This window comes from Pelodiscus sinensis, chromosome 3 (assembly GCF_049634645.1).
Source record: "Pelodiscus sinensis isolate JC-2024 chromosome 3, ASM4963464v1, whole genome shotgun sequence".
Lineage (NCBI taxonomy): Eukaryota > Metazoa > Chordata > Testudines > Trionychidae > Pelodiscus > Pelodiscus sinensis.
Window position 1 is genome coordinate 43,188,715 of NC_134713.1, and position 13,497 is coordinate 43,202,211.

Genomic DNA, 13,497 nt, shown 5'->3' on the forward strand with positions numbered 1-13,497 from the left:
AGGATTCTAGACAGAAAATTTGTATCCACATCCTCTTCAAAAATGAACTGCGGATATCTGCATCTACATTCACAGATGCAGATATCTATGGATATTTCTTATATATCTTTGGATTTGCAGGGTTCTAGCTATAAACATTTCATTCAGTGACTCTATAGATATGGTGGAATAGCACAGGACAGGAAACAGGTCACTATTGGATGGGAGGATTATGATTACTTTCTCTGGTCAGCAGACTTGCTTTGTTTTGGGGTCGATTGAGAGAATCCTGACAGATGAGATGTAATGGGGAAGCAAGCATGGTTAAGAGGCCTGTAGCTTTATATTCAAAATTTCCCTGGAAAGGAGTTATTCTGGAGAAATGAGTATACTTGAGAGGTCAAGAGCATGATGGATTGGAAGCTCTGCAAGTTTCAACCCCTGTGTACAGAGTAACTTTTCTCCCTCTCATGAGTTTTTCTGCTGGAGGAAATGTATCATGTAACGTCTATATGTTGATTCACTTCCACCAAGTATTAAAATGTAAAAGCTCACCTATTTTGTTTTGAGGACTCAGAAAAACAATATGTGAGTTATTATGACTGGTCACTGTATGTAATAGCACATACCAAATGTTATTCTCTGACTTGTGGCAACAGCATTGATAAAAAAGGATATATACTAATACATATGATTATTTTTTGCGTTTCTGAATAAAGCAACATTTTTGAATAGTTGCTAAAATGTAAAAAGCTACAATGTAAAAATGTTTGAACTTTTAGAAAATATTGTCACACAATGAATACTATTAAAGTTACTTAAAATGCATATAATTTGATAGTGTCAAACAACAATTTCTGTTTGTTAATCAATAGCAACACAACTATTAAGTTACATTGCAAACTGCAATACATAAATTAAGTTTACACGTGAAGCTTTATAATTACCCTCGCACTGGAATATTCATATTTCTTGCTGATTTAGTAACTTCTTCAAATTTTCCCATGCTTTCCTCTATGGAACAATTAATATTCATTTTGCTGAAAGATTCAGATGCTGCACCAAATACTGATACCTCTGTTGCCCCAGCTGCAATCTGAAAAAATGTAATTCAATACAACAACTGTAAAGATTTCTTAATGTAGGCAGGGTAAGTATTGTATTTTGTAATGAAGGCAGAAATTCTAGATCCTTAGTTTTAAACAAATTTAACAATGTATTATTCAACAAAGTATATACAAACTGCAACTTTAACTCTAGATCAGTGTTTCTTAAACCTTTTAAGACTGAGGAACACCAAACAATATTTTTTTTTGATAGGGAACGCCAAGATTTTTTTTGAGCAAAAAAAAATAAAATAAACCCACCAGACCTGGGAGACCTGAGGGATCGAAATACACCACAACCCTCCCGCCCCCAGGAAGACTGCCCTAATAACAGTCTACAAACGTAGTCCACAAAAAAGTAAGGATAATAGTAAACAAATGCTAAATAAGGTCATGTGTCTGGCCAGGAGGAAGGGAGGGTAGAGGAGGGGTCTTGTGACAGGGTGTCTGGCCAAGAGGGAGGCTGCAGGAGGAGATTTGGGGCAGGGTGTCTGGCCAGGAGGGAGGGTGCAAGAGGGGATTTGGGGCAGGGTGTCAGAGCAAGCTGGGAATGCGGGGTCTTGGCAGAAGGTCGGGAATGAGGGGGGTTTGGGTGCGGGGTCTGGGCATGAGGGGGACACTTACCTGGCTTGGCACCCTGCTGCAGCAGGGAAAGCCTTCCGGAAGCATGCTCTTATTCCTTGGGGGGGGGAAGGGGGATGTTGGAGAGCTCACTTCCTCCCCTCCCCCCGCCCATGCAGCGGGGATCCCAGCGCAGCTGCAGCACCAGGCCAGGCTTCCTGCTGGCGGGAGGGGGGGAAGGGAGGAGAGGAGTAGAAACCCCGACAGTCCCTGCCAGATTAAACTCTGCCACTTCCCCAGCAGGCTGGGGAGGGGTGCATGGGGGGTAGCAGAGCCCGAGTGCACCACAGGCAGGGAGCGGACAGCAGCGCCTGAGTGCACCCCAGGTGGAAGGTGGGGGCAGCAGAGCCTGAGCTGGGTTCCCCGCAGGCATCAGTTTTAAAACACCGAGGTCTGGGAGCGGCTCCTCAGCTCCAGTCACCCCTTCCCCCTCCCAGCAGCAGCGGCCACTATAAAAGCGGCTGCCTGCAAATGTGGAGGAGGAGAAGGCTGCGCAGCACTGTAGGCCCCATGAGACAGGGGCCATCCTGCGGGCTGGGGGGGGGGAGCCATAGCGGGAGCTGTTTACGGGCTCTGCAGGGGGTGGGAGAGCAGAATTTTTTCTGTTCTCTCTACGGCACACTTCTGACTGCCTCTCAGCACACTCTTTAAGAAATGCTGCTCTAGATTTTACTTAGTCTATTTTCAACCTTACAGATTTCATATAATTTGTCCTCTTAATTAACGCAATTCACCAGGGCGTACTACCCTCCCTTTGTTATTAAATGGGAAAAGACCAGTTACTGCTTTAACAATTAACACATGATTTTAAAATGATAAGCTTTAGTATTAAAATTGTAAGAAATGATGCAAAATATGATAATGAAAGAGACTATTGATTAGAGTGATTCAGCCATATTACTTGCCAGTAATGCTGTTGACACATCATTGATAGAGCAAATAAAAAACAATCAAAAGTGTCAATTGTTTCCACACTTTCTGTTCTCCATGGCTACGTCTAGACTGGCATGATTTTCCGCAAATGCTTTTAATGGAAAAGTTTTCCGTTAAAAGCATTTGCGGAAAAGAGCGTCTAAATTGGCATGGACGCTTTTCCGCAAAAGCACTTTTTGCGGAAAAGCATTCATGCCAATCTAGACGCGCTTTTTCGCAAAAAAGCCCCGATTGCCATTTTCACGATCGGGGCTTTTTTGCGCAAAACAAATCTGAGCTGTCTACACTGGCCCTTTTGCGCAAAAGCTTTCCGCAAAAGAACTTTTGCCCAAACGGGAGCAGCATAGTATTTCTGCAAGAAGTACTGATTTCAGACAGTAGGAAGTCAGTGTTCTTGCAGAAATTCAAGCAGCCAGTGTTGACAGCTGGCAAGTTTTTTCTGCAAAAGTAGCTGCTTTTGCGGAAAAGCTTGCCAGTCTAGACACAGCCCATATGTATAATGGGACATATCCACATATATCCATGATATTTGGGGAAGGGGTGAGGGAATCCCTCAATAATTCAGGGTTTGTCTGCACCCAGTTCTTATGGCAATTTAATCTAACCTGCTTCAAAAACTATTAGTCAAATTGGTACAACTCCCTAGTATAGACAGAAGTAGGAGGTGCTCATATCAGTATAGGTTATTTCCCTAAATGGAGAATCTCTACCTACACAGATAGCTTAAAGCAGTACAAACCTGGTTTAGACTTAAGTCTACACTGCAGGGCTTAACTCAAAATAAGCTAGACAAATTGAGCTACCTCAAATGCGTATCTTATTTCGAAATAGCTTATTTTGAAATAGGGAGCATCTACACAGAACTTAGGGTATGTCTACACTACAGCATTATTTAGAAATATCTTATTTTGAAATAGTTATTTAGAAATATCTTATTTTGAAATAATGTGTCTATACACAAAATGCATTTCGAAATGGCTTGTTGCTATTTTGAAATAGCATGTCCACACTGAGTGGATGCTGAATCGCATTTAAGGCCAGCCAGAATCAGGTCCAGCAGGGCATCAGGTCAGGAGTTACTTTGTGTGGCTGCTGCCTGAGGCTATCTGAGGTCTGTGCTTAAAGGGACCCCCCTGGACAGCCAGTTCTCAGGTTTCCCTGTTTGCTTGCCTACCTCAGTGAGGGACAGCAAAGCATTTTGTTTCTGCATGCTCTGGTTGCCCTCACTCAGGACACCACAGCAGTCTGCAACATGGAGCCAAATCTGCTATCCGGGAGGCCCTGCGGGAGAGGGAGAACTTCCACTCTGAGGAGCACTAAGAGCCTCCCTGGTCTGCCCCACTGGGGGCTTGTGCCTCATTCCTCCCTCACGTCCTTCCACTTACCCCTCCCTTACCCCCCATCCTGATGTCAAATAAAATACATGTATTTTTATGAACACAAACTCTCTTTATTTAACAAAACTGGGGGGGGGGGAGGGAATGAAACTCTGGTGAGACTCAGGAAAGGAGGCAGGAGAGGGGAGAAGAGAGAATGGTAGAGGGGAGGGGGAAACCTGGGAGGAGGGAGCTGGAAGGGGGAAGCAAGGGGAAGAAGGTGGAGGGGAAGCTCAGGACTCAGGGTTGGAGGTCTCGCCGGACCAACTTGATTTTCAGGCAAACCTGCTCCTGGGTTCGCATGTGGCCTTTGGTGGCCAGGCTGGAAGCTACCCTGCAGTGACTGCTGGCTCTAGGCTGGCAGGCGTGGAGATGTCACAGGCACTACGGCCGAAGTCAACCACTTTAAGGGCTCTGAGGAGGGGAGAGGGAGAGGAGTGTCCTTGATTGAAGCTGGAGTGGCCACCAGGGCACCCTGGGAAGGCTGGAGGCCCCCTATTTTGATATAAGTGTCTACACAGCACTTATTTCAAAATAGCTATTTTGAATTTGGCATTATTCCTCATGGAATGAGGTTTACCAGATTTGAAATAAGCGCTCCGCTATTTCAAATTAATTTCGAAATAGCAGTTTGGCTGTGTAGATGCTAGTAAAGTTATTTCAAAATAATGGCTGTAATTTCGAAATAACTTTGCTGTGTAGACATACCCTGATTTCGAAATAGAGAACTCTTCCTCCAACTTCCCTTATTCCTCATACAATGAAGGTTACAGAAGACGGAGTAAGCAGTCCTCCAGCTTGACAGTGTTTTGACACTATTTCGAAATAGCTTCCTGCTGTGTAGATGCGGACTAAGTTATTTTGGAATAGCGCTAGTTATTTCGAAATAGTGTTGCAGTGTAGACATACCCTAAGCCTTAGGAGAAAGGCAAGCCAGTCCCTAACACTGTTCTTCTAAAAAATCTAAGCTGTAGGTTAGGTCCCAATTCAGCTGTGCATAAGCAGTCCCAACTTATATTACAGGAGGATGGAGAGGGTCAGACATTTTTCCGTGTTCTTGATGGCATTATTTTCTTTCCCTCTCGTTCTAAATAGTTTGGGGTATGTCTATGCTGCAATTAGACACCCTGTGAAGAATCCATGCTGACTTGGGCAAAGGGGTTATTTAATTGATGTATAGATGTTTGGGATAGGAGGCTGCAGCTCAAGGCTGAATGACTACAATTAAAGAGATAGAGATGTAGCCGTGTTAGTCTGGTGTAGCTGAAACAAAATACAGGACTATGTAGCACTTTAAAGACTAACATTACTGTAATGTGATTTGTCCTTTTCATGTGTGTTCATTTTTTTTAAATTGTATCCTTTGGTATATATGGTTGTGACTATTTTCTTCCATTATTTGATCTGAGGAAGTGGGTCTGGCCCACGAAAGCTCATCATCTAATAAAGCATCTTGTTAGTCTTTAAAGTGCTACAATTAAAGAGCACCTTAGACCAAGCCATAGAAGCATAAATCAGCTGTCATAGACTAGACTGAGATTTTTTAATTGTAATATTGATGTTCCCTTGGTCTCTATTAGGCAGTTCAAACATGATAGGTGTTTGGAGAGTAAACGGCTGAGAGCAGTAGGGGAAAAAAGGAAATATACATTTGAGAGACATAAGAACAATATTCCATGAGAAAAGATATTGTTTCTTTTGGGAAGACCTGTTACCAATTGGAACAGAACTAGGGCACATGCAGTAGGATCTAGTAGTCACTTGCAGTATGACCTAGCTGATTTGGCACAATACAGTAGCCTACAAGTCAGAATCAGAATAATCACTGGATCCCAATCAACAGAGGAGTCAGAGTTAGGCCAACATCAGAGACGAGCCACAGGTCAGGGTCAGGTTACTAGGTCACAGGCAGGGTCACAGAGATGGCTACTACGCTGAAATTAGGAATCAAGATTCAGGTTCAGAATCAGCCTTGGTTCAGAGAACAAAAATCAGCAAGTCAGGTCAGGAGTCACAGCAAACCTGCATCTTCAACATGAGCCATATACCGGGATTAAATAGTGAGCATGGGCTGATCAGAAGGCCAAAGTTTACTATCACTCACCATTTGGGTGGTATGTCTTGCTGTGTCTAATCTTCACAGTACTCCTTGGAGAGGTCTCACCAATGGCCATGTAGGAATGTCAACTCCTCAGCCCTGGGTTCTGCTCCTGTAAAGCCTTACACCTGGTCACCTAAGCCCTGTGTTTTCTTTTCCTATCCACCATCCCATCCCATGGCTCTCAGCATGCTTATCTGCAGCCACATTCAAAGAGGAAGCCAGCAGGTTCTGCCGATGCTGAACTATAAATTCAACAGGCCAATGTGCTGCAGGATTGGGACATAGACTCCCAGAGTCGGTAAAAAAAATGAAATTGCAATCCCACAGGAATTTCTAAATTTCTGAAAATTCATTTAGTCCCTAATCTGAAAAAAAAGTTTAAGATCTTGACATTTTTCACAAAATGAAATATTCTAAATGATTGTTGACCTTTATGATACATTTCTTCTTAATAAAGTCGAAACTGTTCACCTTGACTTTACATTTTGATCTTATAAAAAGATCATTTCTTTTGAAAATTCCGACAAAAATCAATGTATTTCCACAAAACCTTTCAATTTTGATGAATCTTCATTTTCTGGTGGAAAAATATTTTGCATGAAAATTATCAGCCAACTGAGGTGTCAACAAGCTAAAGAATAAAAGGTAATATTTGTTTTTTCTTCAGCCATGCACTATATTTATGACACCTTATAAAGGACTGTGTGGTTCATAGTGACCACTAAAATGAAATGTATGGAATTTAATGTTACTATAAAATTGGTGAGTTTGCTAAATTTTTTATTTCTGAAAAAAATACAGCCTAATTCTAATAGGATGGGTAAATTATATTAAATAGATAGTCTTTAGTACTGTGTATAAAGTGTTTGAATCATGAAGACCTTAACTGAAGACACACTCTAACAATACACTTACAGCAGAATGAAAACCTTGAAGATTAGGTGTGAGTACAGGGTATCGTACGCCAGGATGCCGCTCGATCCTTCTCATTACTTCTGTGTGATCTGCCATCTTAAATACATAAATATTTTGCATGTATTTTTCAGTTATGCTAATTAACAAATATCTAATGACTCTTTTTAAAAAGGTAAATATGAATTTAAGGATGGATGTAATTCTGCTTAGTTATTAGGTCACATAATAGCAGAAATAATACACTACAACAGAGCATTGACTGGATTACACTGCTCTTTGTCTTATTTATGCATATACTTAATGAAAAAAGTATGATTTATACCTGGAGGCTTGAAAAGCATGCACAATATATCTGATTAAAAATAACAAGATTCTATGGAATATAAAAGTTTCTGTGTTCGTTCCTATTTTGATAAGACAGAAAATACATTCATTCAAATAAGGAAGCAAAGCTTTAAGAGAGACATTGATGATGGGGTGCCATGTAATTTAGAGTTTATTATATTTATGAAAAATGCTACTTAATTATATAGAATTAGCACAAATACTACAAGAGAGAATATAATTTCAAACTAATATATAAATGTTAACCTCTCACCTTTCTCCTGCTGAATGCCTTAGTAAAACTATCTGTCTGTGGGTTTAAATTTTTCCTGCATTTTCCACATGCATTAATCTTCCCCATACTAGATCAATGTAAATTATTCTGCTTTCATAAACAGAGGATTACAATGTCAGGTATAGACAAGGTGCAGCAGCAGATGAAATTTAAAGAACAAAGATCTTATTGTCATACAAAAGGAAGGAATTCCCTGAGTAGAATAAAGCTGTACAATTGACTTTACTGCACTTTTTCTTTCTGTTGCCCCATATAAAAGGTGTTTCTGGGCAAGCCAAAAGCAAATGGAAGCACAACAGAACTGTTCAGTGTGACTTGGAACAGCATATATATTGTTCTAAATTATACAGAGGCCTGGATTTAGCCCCTGGTCAACCTCAGAATCAGGGGAGAGGAAAGGTCATCTTGGACAGACCTAACGCTTAGTAGGTTTACAATCAAATACTTGCAATGATTCATTTGTAGTTTCTAATTTGTAGAAAAAAGGCTCAAAACAAGAAACTATTCTGTTGACTGATGACTAATATCCATGTTTGTGATGAAAATAATAAATGATATTAGTAAGAATCTACATAAAACATTTTGGTATACATTGGGCCAAATTCTGGTCTCAGATGCTAAAGTATAATTCCAGCTGACAAAAGTCTAATGAGAGAATCTAAAGACAGAATTTACTCCCTTAATGAACCATTGTTTTACCTACATTCATTACATTACCCTTTCTATCCTCCATGCCAGTATTCATAGCAAGCCCGCCCAAATGCTATGAGAGAAAGATGACTTTTAGTAATCTAAGTTCAATAATGGCACACAGCAGTTGCTGAATACTTAGTCTAGCTCTGCTACTGACCCAGTGTATTGCAATTAGAATTAGTCAGAAAAATTATGCCAGAAGGCTTTTTTCATTAGTATTTGCTCATTTGTCAAAAGGTAAACATTTTGTAAATACGGTTCTAATTTTGACAAAGTTCTAACAGAAGGCAGGCAGAGTTATGACAGAAATATGCTGTTTTCCCTGACAGATTGCCTGCCCTGGTCCTTGGCAGCCCATCTGAATGACTGCTGGGGACCTGGACTTCCATGATCCATGGTTTCAGGATAGCCAACCATTCATACTGCTTTGAATAAAGGGAATAAAGGGCTTTCAAAATCTAGGTACTGAGGCAGACTACTAAGTAGACCAACCTAGAGCCAGGGCTCCATTCCGTTTCATGGAGAATTCAAAAATTTTGTTTTTCTCTTTCAAATAAAAATGAGAACAAATTTTAAAATACCTGTATTGAAATCCTCCATGAAATAGAATACCTTACTCCACCCTGCTCTACTGGCAAGTCACTTAATCGTAGCAAGCCAAGTTCTACAGTGGGAACCAGAGTGGTTAGAAGTGTGAGGAAAAAATAAAATTAGCCTGCATTTTTCAATTTGAATCTCAACAATCTGGAGCACGTCTTCACCATTTTGATCTTTTTTCCATTTGGAAAACATTTCCCCCCTAATGTTAGGAATGGAAAACTTAATATGTCTGTTTTTAATTTCTTGCTTTTACAGCATCCATTAGAAAGGGTAACAAATAGTGGCAGTAGTATTTGGTAGACAATTACTACAGCATAAACATTATTTTTGTGAATGACAGTGGTTATTATAGCTCATTTAAAGTGTGACAAAAATTGAGCCTAAAATAATTTACAGTATTCCTTTATTTCTCTAACAATAATCTTTAAAAAAATCTTAGTTTTTTTACTCCAAACTGCAATCAAGATCTGGAATGATCAGATATGACATTGTGGGACATTGTACCCCAATATTATCACTACAGTATGTTGACAGAGGGCAATGCATCATTAGAACTGTAGCCTAAACACTCTACATTCACAATTGGAAAAACTTAAAAAACAATGAATAGTCTTGCAGCACCTTAAAGACTAACAAAACATGTAGATGGTATCATGAGCTTTCATAGGCACAAAGAAGTGGGTTGTGCCCATGAAAGCTCATGATACCATCTATATATTTTGTTAGTCTTTAAGATGGTACTAGACTATTCGTTCTTGTTTAAGTTTTTCCAGTTACAGACTAACTCAGCTATCCCTCTGAAGCTTTTATTCACATTTGGGTTCTTTCTTCAACTCCCATTTGGTCACACTCTCACTAGTCTTTGCCATTCCAACTCTCATTCAATTAAGACCACCAGTGTTTCCATTTGAGCTCAGAACCTAGAAAGAGTTGTTTTGAAGGAACCAGGTTGTCCAAGACCAATGGCATTTCCTGTCATTTTATTACTTTTTAACCTTCTACAGTAAAATTTTGTGGTCAGGATTATTCAGAGGTAAAGCTCTTTCTGGCCTTCAGCCTCTTGGGTTGTATCTTATGTCCATGTGGCGAGTGTCTTTGATGAGGCATTTTTTTTGTCTTTCCATTTTACTAAAGACAACCTGATTCACTGATGAGAGTGAGGTCCTTGTGGGACAGCACAACAGTATGGGAGTCAGAATCAAAGTCCCTGAGATGATCTTACAAGATTAAGTTCAGTAACAATTTCAGGAGCATAGCTTGAGTGTGACTATACTGGGGTGCAGTACTCTGCAGTAGACTAACTGAGCAAGACTGGGTTGCTTACAGTTTTTTGGAGTCAGCAACCCATTTTGAGTTGGGTAGTTTCTAGAGTACTCAATTCCTGGACTTCTCTTTCTTTTTCAGATTCTTGATGTATTCTTAGAACATCAGCATTTGATCTAATGTGTCCCCAAGGTACACTAGCTGTTCATGATGCTCAAGGATTGTGCCATCTCACATTTTATGGTGGGAGGGGGGAGTTACTGGGCCTTACAGTGTTTCAGATGAAAGCCTCACACCAAATTGTAACATCACGAAAAGTCCTGTTCTCATTCAAGGGTACATGTTGCATATAGATGATCATAAGGGGAACCAAGAACAACCCCTATGAAAAAATGGGGTTCCCCAAAAATCATGGGTTACTGAAGTATGAATAAAGAAAAGGGGGTTGAAAGCTTCATGCATATGAATAAGGTGTTAGGTGTAGTTAGACCAAAAAGATAAAAGAGGTTCTCAAGTATGGAAAATGAGGAAGGACCCAAGAGACCATCCTAACAAATTACTCCACAGGAAACCTCAGCTGGAACCCTTCCTCTATTGATGATCATCTACTGAGACAGCCACTATGCTAGGGATGTAAAATCCAAGTTAATCAGTTAACGTTTAACTGGTTAACTGACTAATGGGATTTCATGGTTCCAGCCCCTCAACACGCGGAACACCTGCTCCCAGCCCCAAGCAGTAGCTGGGGCTGCTGCTGGCTCTTCTGATTCCTAGCCCTCTTGTTGGGACTGCTGCCAGCTTCCAAATTCCACCCCAGCACAGGGGCTGACTGTGCCCCTCAATGAGGCTGCAGCTGGCTGCCGGCTCCCAGTCCCAGCTTCAGCCCTAGCTACTTACCTGGTAACGGTGAATTGGATAACCGTTAACTGGTTACCCATTCACATTCCTACACCATACCCTAAAATATCTTAGAGGATGTGAGTATGACTACAGTCTTAAACATCGCATAGGTTTTTGTAGGATTTATATACACATGGATATTTGTAACTTTACTTCTTGCTTTGGTTAAACTTGTGGTGTACATAAAACCTAGTACTGTAATTGTGATTATCTGTGGTCACTATCCCTGGACTTCACATATTCCTAGTGTCTCCAAATTTGAGATAAGTACCAGAGATAATATGCACTCTATTGAACTTGAAACTGTAGAAGCCGGAGTTAAATCCATGGTAATTTAATACAAAATTACTGAACTAAATTTAAATAAATCCAATCTGCATGGAAACTTTCATGGATAAGATATTTCACAACTTCACTAAGTTCTAAGGCAAAATCAAGGCTAATGGCACCCTACAGAGCAAGTGACATGAATTAGGGATGTAATAGTATAGACAATTAACCAATAAACAAAAGCTTATCAGTTAATGCTATAGACTACACTCACTTCTCTCCCCCTCCACCCATCAATTTTTTAGCAGCCCAACTCAGTCCTGGCTTGCACTGCCCTGGGAGCTCAGACCTACTCCCCTAGACAGGGGTTGCTGCATGGCTGTAAAAGAGACAGCAGCATGGGGCGACAGGCAGCCTGTCCATGGTTTTTAAACTGGCTCCCCTCACAGACCGGCTCTCACCTGGCAACCCACACTGCTGCCTCTGATACAGAGACAGCAGCATGGGGTGGCAGGGAGTCCCTCAGGAGTGGGACTGGAGCGCACCGGCTACTGGCCCCACCCCCGGGAACTATAGAATAGTCGGGTAACTGATAAGAATTCATGAGGTTAATCAACTATTCAATTAACCGATATTTAGCATCCCTAACATGAATGCACAGATCCAACTTTAAGCCACTAATGATTAATGAAGCACAAACATTAGTCCCTACAACATCTTCTCAAAACTCAGTTGTTGTACCTCATTAACTTCACCAAATTTTGTTTTGGTGATGAAAATAATATATAAGCCAACAGACACATGTTTCTGGTTTCCTGTTGGGAAAATATTAACTCAAAAATTTGGGGCAAACACATGCAGCAACAGCGTCTTCAAATTTAGCCCTAAATATATATCTTTGCAACAACAGAATCCTCAAATTCGATCTCAAATATATAACTTTGCAGAAGTAGATATAAGGTTCCAAGTGTTTAATAGACATATCATTAAAATGTACCCATGCCCATAATTTATCCCATGGTAGGAACTGAACATTGGTGCTAGGCCATATATTTTTATAATAGCTTCTCCAAGAACTCAATCAATAAAAGAATCTAACATATCCAATAATCACCTAAAAACACACTTGATCATATCTTGTTGCTTTAAGAACAAGCTTTCATCCTTAATTAAATAAAAACATCTTCATTTTTCAGAACTTTTGAAGTCAAATGATTAATGATAAATGATGGAACTAATTCCACACTTCAAAAATCATATGATTTAAAATATTTTTAAACAAAATGAAATGACACTGTGTGTAAAAATATACACAATTCCAAATATTCCAAATACATTTTCCTATGTTAAATTTGTCCCCTTGCTTTTTCCCCTGTAAGCAGAATCTTATTTTACCAAAAGCTTCATATTATTGCATTTAAATTGTTAATAAAAATTTTACAATATGCTTTTTAATGGCAAGTATTTAACATTTCTGGCCATTTACATTATACGTATGAGATCCTGTTTTATATGGCACCTTGCTACTGTGGAACTTTTTCTTTTGACTTTTTTTCAGTCAAATTCTATGCCAAAGAAAACAGTAGAAGGGAAACCATAAAAGAGCTTTAAAATACTAAAAAAAGAAATAAGTGAATGAGTGATCTAAACATAACCGGGAGTTCTATTCCCATGACCTATGAGAAGAAAAAAAGAAAGGGGAGGGGAAAAAAAGACATAATCAAGACTGTACTCCATCTCCAAGCAATACAACCTTATCACTTAAACCAAAACTATTTTAAACATCACATAAGCTATTAAAAGAAAATATTCAGACTTGAGTTTGAGATAAGAAGGAATTGTCCTCTTTTCTGAATCTGACAAGTCTGAACTAAATTTGCTTTTCTAAAGGCCTCATGGGAAAAGGAAAGAATTAAACACAGACTAGAAAAAGAAATAGACCTATGTTTGCCTTAGGCTGCAGGCTAACATTAAAACCTTACATTATTGTCTGATATTGCAACCACCACTGTGTGATGTAACAGTGCATGGTGAATTACCATATGAGTTTTCAATGTGAATAATTAAGAAAGTGTACTCCAAACTTGGGCTAGATGTGTAACTGGCTGGCTACCCAGAAGA

The 13,497-nt window shown here is 39.8% G+C and overlaps 1 protein-coding gene across 5 annotated transcripts in view; it reads right to left on the bottom strand.

The window, feature by feature from the left end:
* HMGCLL1 (3-hydroxy-3-methylglutaryl-CoA lyase like 1) overlaps positions 1 to 13,497 on the bottom strand; it is a 96,526-nt gene that overhangs the window by 62,642 nt on the left and 20,387 nt on the right. For 3 of the 5 annotated variants that reach the window (XM_075923634.1, XM_075923636.1, XM_075923632.1), the window contains exons 4-5: positions 7,032 to 7,127; positions 927 to 1,075 (exon numbers count right to left, since the gene is read on the bottom strand). In XM_075923634.1, the coding sequence (XP_075779749.1) occupies positions 927 to 1,075; positions 7,032 to 7,127 (245 nt within the window). The remainder of the gene's footprint in view (positions 1 to 926; positions 1,076 to 7,031; positions 7,128 to 13,497) is intronic. The other 2 variants (XM_075923635.1, XM_075923633.1) reach the window with 1 other exon arrangement.